The 8,843-nt window shown below is 44.0% G+C and overlaps 1 protein-coding gene across 1 annotated transcript; it reads right to left on the reverse strand.

Annotated features, from left to right (window-relative positions):
• Window positions 1–534: 534 nt before the first annotated feature.
• On the reverse strand, window positions 535–1,989 carry LOC119823703 (sperm motility kinase-like). Its single transcript, XM_038343782.1, has one exon. The coding sequence runs from the start codon at window positions 1,987–1,989 to the stop codon at window positions 535–537; it is 1,455 nt and encodes a 484-aa protein (XP_038199710.1).
• Between the last annotated feature and the right edge of the window lie 6,854 nt (window positions 1,990–8,843).

An 8,843-nucleotide genomic window follows, 5' to 3' on the forward strand; every position in this document is an offset into this window, starting at 1 on the left:
TAGCAATATATAAAAAACTAACAAAGAACAACCAACTTTTAAAAAAGTACATAACACGAAAATCAAAACTAGTGAAACGAAACTGTGGGTGTCTAGACTGAAGCATAAGCTCGAATTCTGTTTCCATCGTCCCTGTCAATCAGATTCAAGGACATGCATTGCTGCAGTTCCGCCTGACAGTTGGAGAGGAGGAAGTCACCAAGGTGATGATCAGCATGAGGTGGGCATCCAAGTCATTGCTGGTTGCAGAGGGAGGTGTATTAGATGTTGTGGTTAAGGGTCCTAAATAAGCAACCAAATCTGGGGAGGTGGCGGCTCAGTGGGCAGATGGGCCTTCTGTCCAGCCCTGGATCTGGAAAGCAGTGCCGGGGCAGCAGTAAGCTAAAGGAGAAATGGACTGGCAGCTCAGAACCTGTAGCTGGAGTATGGAGGCAGGGGCCTGTTGCCCTGGGTTGCATGCAGGGCCACAACCATCTGAGCTTCTGTCCTGGCTCCCTCCTGCAGCAGGCACTCCTGACCAGGGCTGGAATGCTCCTAGGCCACTTCCGTTTCCCCACGTGGGGTGGGCAGGCAGCAGCAGCACAGTGCTGTTAGTGCGCTGGAAATGCGCTTCCTCATCAGCTTCCAGCCCCGGAGAGGCCTGGTTGCAGAGGCTGTGGGTACAACATGGGGCTGGTCACTGGGCACTTCTGGCTCTATGGATTGTTCCTCTTCGCTGAAGGCCATGTTCACCAGCCCTATGTCTTTTTCATTCAGAGGTGGATCAGGGGAGGAGGATTCATCAGCCAGGCTATCCAGTGACATCATGGTGACTGTGGTATCCCCTTTAGCTGGGTCGATGGTTTCAGTGGCCAAAGCATCTCCTTCTGGGGCTGTATTATCTGAATAGTGCAGTGCCTCCGGGCAGGTGTGGGTGTGGAGCCCAGCTTTGCTTCTGCTTCCGGAGAACAGAGCAGGTTCGCTATGACTCCTCTTCATGGCCACAGGGATGCTAGTAGCAACTGCAGGGATGATAGTTTGCAGACTGCTATCCCCAGAGCTCATTTTGAATTTAAGGATGTTAATCGTTGCTGTTAGGTTTGACTGTGGGTCTTTAGGAGACGAAATAACCTGCTCGCAGGTGTACCCGATGTTACACATGGTCTCCACAATCTTGGGGAGGATGTCCTTGGCAGGTGTTATTTGTTCCTGAATATGATCCAGCCAAGGTTGTTCCACAAGGCGAGATGACGTCAGCCTGAACCAAATGTAACCGGTGAGCAGTCTGGCCAAGATGAGGTAACAGGGCCTGGAAAGATGGTATGGAATGCGGCACTGGGTGGTGGTGATTAGATGGTACATAGCTTCGGGGGTCGATTCTACATAGGGCAAGTGTCCGGTGACCAGGACGTAGAAGACAATCCTTAAGCTCCACATATCCCCTGCCATAGAATCATCATACGGTGTTCCGGCCAAAATCTCTGGGGCCAAATATGACAAGGTACTCCACAGCTCCTCCAGCATCTGGCCCTCTACGAGCTGGGTGGCCAACCCAAAATCGCAAAATTTGACTTTGCCACCTGGACCCATCAGGATGTTCTCTAATTTGATGTCGCGGTGCGCGATCAGTCTTTGGTGCAGGAAGTGCACAGCAGAGGCCAACTGGTAGAATATAGGCCTAGCCTCCTCCTCTTGTAGACAGCCCACCTCCCTGATCAACATCACCAGATCTTTTCCCTCCAAGTATTCCATGACCAGGTAAGTGGCCCGCAGCGAGTTGATAGCATGGAACAATTGGATGATGTTATTGTGATGTAAGGACTTGTGGATGGCCACCTCAGATCTGATGTATTCTTCATCATTGTGCTCTTTCTCAAGCACTTTGATAGCCACCTGAGTTTTTGTGGGAAGGTGTTGGGCAAGGATCACCTCCCCAAATGCACCACAACCTAGTGATGATAAAAATTTATAATTCTTCTTGAGGATGTCCTCTTCCCGGGGGCTGTCCATGATGGTTACCTCAAGTTCTCTGTATTTTGGGCAATTTCAGGGACACACGATGCTAGGGAAGAAATGATAGAGTTTTAGAAATGGAAGTTTATAGGCATGAATTCTCTGTCTTGAAATCTGAGATATCCCAAACAACCTAATGATGCCTTTAAGACCAAGAAGTACAAGAATCATCCAGAGGGTAATTGACATAAAGACACTGAACAAGAGCATAGCAGCATCTGTTCAGATTCTGGGGAGGAACCCATACTCACACACAGGGACCCCGGAACTGTTATGCTTTGGGGAAAGTAGCTGCAAGTAGAGAAAATCTCATCTAAGAGAAACAAAATCCACAAAGAGAAACATGATATTTTCTTCTCTTGTGGGTTTATGGAAGAGGAAGGCTGAGCGTTTATCAAAGAAACAGTATTAGTCACAGAGATGGAGTGGAAGAAGCAATAGAGCAGGAGAGTTTGACCAAAACGCAGGCTGGGCATGGATGGGAAATTTATAATGAAGTTGCTATGGTTAGTTTACAGTAACATGTGTTTCACCTGATGAAAATTGAAACCACAGTAGAAAAAAGTGAAGAATAAATGAATTTTGAGACAGGAAATTGAATAATAATGAAAAATAGATATGACATTTACAAATCAAACCTAGGATGTAAACTATAGCATACATGTAAACATGAACTAGCAAAAACTTAACCCTAAAGCCAAAAGCAATGAATTGGAAAGCACTCACTCTAACAAAGTCCAGTAGCCTGGAGATTCCTAGTCTGTCACAGGCAATCTTCAGTAGACTGTAGTGTCGTGACTGCTACTCCGAGCTACAAGGACAGGAGCCCAATGCAGGTAGTGCCTAAAACAGAATAGTTGTTAGTGTACTTCATAATGCTTCCTTGTGATGTCACCCAAATGAGCGGAACAATCATAGCTTCCATAACTGACAGTGGTTTTGACAAGGTTCTGTAACACAACTAGTGCCCTGAGTAGTTTGCTCATGGCTGGCATCAAATCCCAGAACAGAATCAACTACAAGAAGGAAGGGTTTGTGTGTGTGTGTGTGTGTGTGTCTGTGTGTGACTGTGCGTGTGCGTGCATGTGTCTTTGTGCACACACATGTACGCATTTCTTGAGACACTAAAGCCATGGTGGTGGCACATTTCCTTCCCAAATAGAGCTGGCAGTTAGGTGTCTGGTGACACTGAATTAGAAGTTCTCTATCACCAAGTGGCACAGGTCCTCTAGCTAGCCCCACATCCATGTATTCCACAAATTCCCAAACAAGGACTCAAGTCCTCAACACATCTGACGTTCAACAATCCCACTGTGGTACTTTAATTTAAAAATGTCTGATGAAAATGTATGAACACATGGACACACAAGGTAAGTAGATGATACTGTTTGGGAACTTTTTACTTTGGATCTGTAGAAGCAGAACTCCATCCGTGGCGCTGTCCTTGAGAAGAATCAGCACAGTCTTCATGTCTTCTTCTATTTCCTTCTTGAGTTTGAGTTGGTGACATCTCAATTTTCTGCATTTTCCTTCAGGGCTCCAGCTAGCTTCCATGCCTCTAACCCACCCCCATGGGACACTATCCCTCCAAAACTAAGTCAGACAGACATGCTCACTCTCTCTTCAGATGCCCTGTTCATAAACTTCTATCACAACAGAATGCCAGACAATAAACACGGGCTTAGCAGAGCTGGTTGCTCCCCATCCCCACCCTACCCATGCTGCCCAGAAGTCACGGCAGACTCATTGCTGTCACACAGTCACACATTGACTGTGTCTCTTTCATCCACCTCCACCAGATAAAGAATGGACCCTTCAAGTAGCCTGAATTCCAGGCCACATTCTCTGTAGTGTAGCACGGATCTCATACTAAATGAACATGCTTCCTCTTGGTGCAGGACCTCCCTTTCCCTCAGAAACCTGCATTTTCATGGAGATATGCTTTGTCTGACAGGATTAAAACTGCTTCAGTCTCCCACTGCGTGGCCATCATTGCTAGAGTCCTTGTGCCTGGGTGGAGAATCTCCCCTAGTATCACCATCTCTCTGTAGTTCCTATCTTTCCTCACTCCCCACTAAAGATACAAACTCATATACCAAGGAAAGATACAAGAATCCATGAATATTTAAAGTTGAAATATAAAACTAGGCAACACAGTCTGAAAGAACAAATAGGTTGACAACGCCTTGTATTTTTACCAGGAGAACTCACAGATGAATCCAACAATTTGAAGAAATGACTGCAATGATCCACACATATTCCCGTAGTCCATAAAACTGAGGCAAGAGATACTTTCAAATCTTTTTATAAAACAAACTCTTCTCGTAAAGCCCCTAGTCTCTAGCCAAGAAAAGACACCTTGTAAAGAGACGACTATCTGAAAGGGTCATTGACTAAGATCATTGGGATATCCTTAAGGAAAGTACTCGATCATTTACTTCTTAGTCATTGACACAATGAAATGATCATTCTCTTGATCAAGATACTTTCAGGGGAACACAAGAATCAATCTACATACAAAACTTGACAAAAGAGCAAGCATAGTCCAACATCAAGAAAACATAGTCACCCCTGAAAAGAAATGAAATATCACTAACATAGAACGAGAGAATGTTTTATTATAAACAACCCTATTCTAGAAACATAAAAACATTTATCTTCATCATAGTCAGAAGAGAAGATGAATTTCTTGTTAATAGAAATACTGGTCACCTGACATTGGCAGGGAGGTGACACATGGCTGGTGAATCTTAAGCACAGTTCAGTAAATTCCTCACTGTATGTCTACAGACCAGAAAGTTTGAAAAAAAAAAACAAAGCACAGTAAAGAATGATAAAGAAATGAGATTGGATGAAAAGGAAAATCTCAGACAGTGAAAGAAGAGAAATAACAGCCACGATTTAAAACAAAGTTGAATATGATCGGAAAGAATCAATCAATGTCAAACATGGAAAGTCGAACCGAAAACAAGGGAAACTCACTTTTTTTCAGGATCACCCACTTTGGAATATCCAAGAATAGGAAAAATATCTGAGTCCAAATCTTCATCTACCAACCAACTTCTCCTCTGTGATACAAAGACAAAACCCAGCCTCAGGCTGCTCCTTATATAGACTGGTCTCTAGCTGACCTCACAATGACTCCCTGTGATGTCACTTGCACTGGGCCAATCACAGCTGAATAAAACCACAGTATTCTGCTGTAGTTCTTGCTTTCCCCACTTACTTTCATTTAAATAAAATTTTTTATTTTAAGGTTTTTTTCCATTTTACATACCAACCACAGTTCACTCTCTCCCTTCCCCACAGACATTTTCCCTCAACCAACTCCCCAACCTCCTCATAAATGGTAAGGCCTGCCACAGGGTGTCAACAAAGTCTGGTCTATCAAGTTCAGGGAGAACCAAGGCCCTCCCCTCTATCAAGGCTGAGAATTGTATTCTTCCATAAGGAATGGGCTCCAAAAGTACAGTTCATGCCCTGGGGATAAATCCTGGTCCCACACAGTGGCCCCACTGAGTGCCCAAATCACAGAACTCTCACCCATTTTCAGAGGGCCTCATCTGATCCTATGCAGATTTCCTATCTGTCAGTCCGTGTCAATGAGTTCCCACTAGGTCAGGTCAGCTGTCTCTGTGCATTTCCCCATCACGATCTTGACCCCTTTGCTCATATAATCACTCCTCCCTTTCTTCAACTGGACTCCACGAGCTCGGCCCAGTGCTTCGTCCAGCAGCTTCTCTTTACTCACTCATTTATGGACCAATGCATTTAGTGTTTGCTTGTGTTCACTTTGTGGTTCCTCTTGCCGGCCCCGCAGTCTTTTCTTCCTCTTTTCCTTCCTCTCCCTCTCTCACCTCTCCTTTCTCTCCTGTTTTCTTTGTTCTTTTCTCCTCCCCTTTTGTCCTTGACAGAGGCTTACTCTGTATTTCAGCTGGCCTCCAGTTCACTATGTAACCCTCTGGGTTCAAGCATCCTCCACAGACCCTAAAGATTAGGATCACACACAGGAGCCTGTAGTCCTGACTCTAAGTGTCCTCTACATTGGGTTCCCATTAGTCCTTGTCACCTTGCCTGGGTTAGAATCACCTAGGACACTGGTGAGGGACAGTACTGGTGTGTCTGTGAAGGAAGTCAAGGAAGAGCCACCCTGAATATAGATGGCACCGTTCTGTGGATTGAGAACCTAGATGGACTCCAAGAAGGACAAGGAGCTGGGATGCCTCCTCTCTGCTTCCTGCCTGCCTGAAGCATGTCCTCTGATATGTGGTGCTGTTGTCATGATGTTATATAAAATACTCAACCCCAGACCTCTGAAACTCTGAACCAGAATGCGTACTTTGTCCTTTCATATTGTCACAGCGGTGAGGAACTGACCAATACAGTTCCTACATCTATATGAATTTCCTACATTTATATGAATTAACTACATCGGTCATGTGATTTTGGCTCCCGTCTTCAACATCTCACAGCCTAAGGAATGAACTCCCTTGCTCATGATGGTGGGTTCAGTCCTTACACCAAACTGGCGGACCTGCGTTTGATCCCTGGCAGCACATGGTGGAAGGAGAGAACTGATTACCACAGGTTGTCCTCTGACCTCCACACTCCTGCTGCCCCCCACAGCCCCAAATGAGTAAACAGTAGTAAAAAGAAAAAAAGGAAAAGACTGCCAGGTGGGGCTTGGAGGGAAGATAGAGAGTTAGTGGATACACAGGTAGACAGTATTATGGGTTAGATATGCAATGTCACCCATAGACTCTTGTTGCTGGATGGAGGGTCTATCTGGGGAGGTCGTAGTGACCTCAAGACATGGGGTACCCCTGGCAGAAGCACACCCCATAGGAAATGTGGTTGTTTGTTTTCCACATACCTCCTGTTTCCCAGCTTTGTGTCTTTGAGGAACTGAACAGAACCTTCACACAGTCTTCCCACCATCATGTTCTAAGTGTATGGCCCTTCTGAGACTATGAGCCAAGACAATTCCCTGCTCCTGGAGGTCACTTCTGGGCACAGAGACACAGATGTAATTAATCTGGATGGATGAATGGATGGATGGATAGATGGATGGATGGGTGGATGGGTGATGGAATGGGTGGGTGGATAGGTGGATGGGTGGATGGATAGGTGTGTAGATTGACAGACAACTGACCGGATAGAGAGACTTAACCTATCCTGGCTGTGGTAGCCTCACAAGCTTAGCTTGATCCAACCTTGATTTCCTTCCCCGTTTCTGTCTCACTACCTGCATGAATTCAATAGGACAGTGCCACAGACTCGTAGATTTGAATGCTTGGTCATTGGGGTGATGCTACTTGACAGGTATGAGAAGGTTTGACATTGTTGGAGGAGGTGTGTCACTGGAGGTGGTCCTTGGGGCTTCAAATGTTCAACAGGCCCACTCTCTCTCTCTCTCTCTCTCTCTCTCTCTCTCTCTCTCTCTCTCTCTCTCTCTCTCTCTTGCTTTTAGTCTAGCTTAGGTGTTTTGTAAATTCACCAGTACCTTGGGACAAGGGTCCCGACTCATGGTCTTATTTAATAGTCATTATTTCTCAAATGTCTGACATATATACAAAACCATACTCAAATTACATTTATACCCTTTAAGAAAAAATTTATTTCAGTATGAGTTTTGTGGGAAAACCTTCATCTCACCCCATCTTTAAACTCATTTAAGGAAGCACACAGAGGGTATCTAGCCACACAAATGGCACCAGATGTATGTGTTGTAGGAAGACACTGCTTGTGCATACCTGGCTACTCGGCCCCAAAACAGCCACAAAGAAACTGTATTAATTACATCACTGTGGCCCATTAGCTCTAGCTCCTCATTGGCTAACTCTTACATCTTAATTTAACCCATTTCTATTAATCTGTGTATCGCCAAGATGCGGACTCATATAACAAGAAAAGCTACAAGAATCTGTGGAAAACTTTAAAGTCGAAACATAAAACTAGGCAACACAATCTGAAAGAACAAATAGGTTGACAATGACTTGTTACGGGAATAATTCCCTGATGGTTCGTATAATCTAAAGAATTAACTGCAATGATCCACAGATATTCCTTTAGTCCATAAAACTGAAGCAAGGGATACTTTCAAATCTTTTTATCAAACAAACTTTTCATAATGCCCTTATTCTCTAGCCAAGTAAAGACACCTTGAAAAGAGATGAGTATCTGACAGGGGCAATGATTGCAAACATTAAAATATCCTTAAGGATAGCACTTGCTCCTTTACTTCTTAGTCAGTAACACATTAAATGATCATTCTTCATGATCAAGATACCTTCAGGGGAACACAAGAATCAATCTACATACATAAACTGACAAAAGAGCAAGTATAGTCCAGCATCAAGAAAACATGGTCACCCCAGAAAAGAAAAGAGGGCCACTGCCAGGGACAAACAGAATAAGAGAATGTTTTACTACGGACAATCCTATTCTACAAACATAAAATATTTATTTTCATCATAATCACAAGAGAAAATGAATTTCTTTTTAATAGAAACACTGCTCACCTGTCATTGGCAGGGATGTAACACACGGCTAGTCAATTTTCAGCACAGTCAATAAGTTCCTAACTGTGTGCCTACAACCAGAGAGTTAAAAAAAAATAGAGTATAGTGAAGAATGACCAAGAAATGAGAGTGGATGATAAGGAATATCTCAGTCAGTGAAAAAATAGAAATAACAGCCCGATTTAAAACAAAGTTGAATATGGTCAAAAAGAATCAGTCAATAAATGTCAAGTATGGAAACTTGAGCAGAAAACAAGGGAAACTTACTTTTTTCAGGAACACCCACTTTGGAATATCCAAGAGTATGAGAAATAACTGAGTCCTAATCCT

The sequence above is a fragment of the Arvicola amphibius genome, chromosome 9, assembly GCF_903992535.2.
Source record: "Arvicola amphibius chromosome 9, mArvAmp1.2, whole genome shotgun sequence".
In the NCBI taxonomy this organism is placed as follows: domain Eukaryota; kingdom Metazoa; phylum Chordata; class Mammalia; order Rodentia; family Cricetidae; genus Arvicola; species Arvicola amphibius.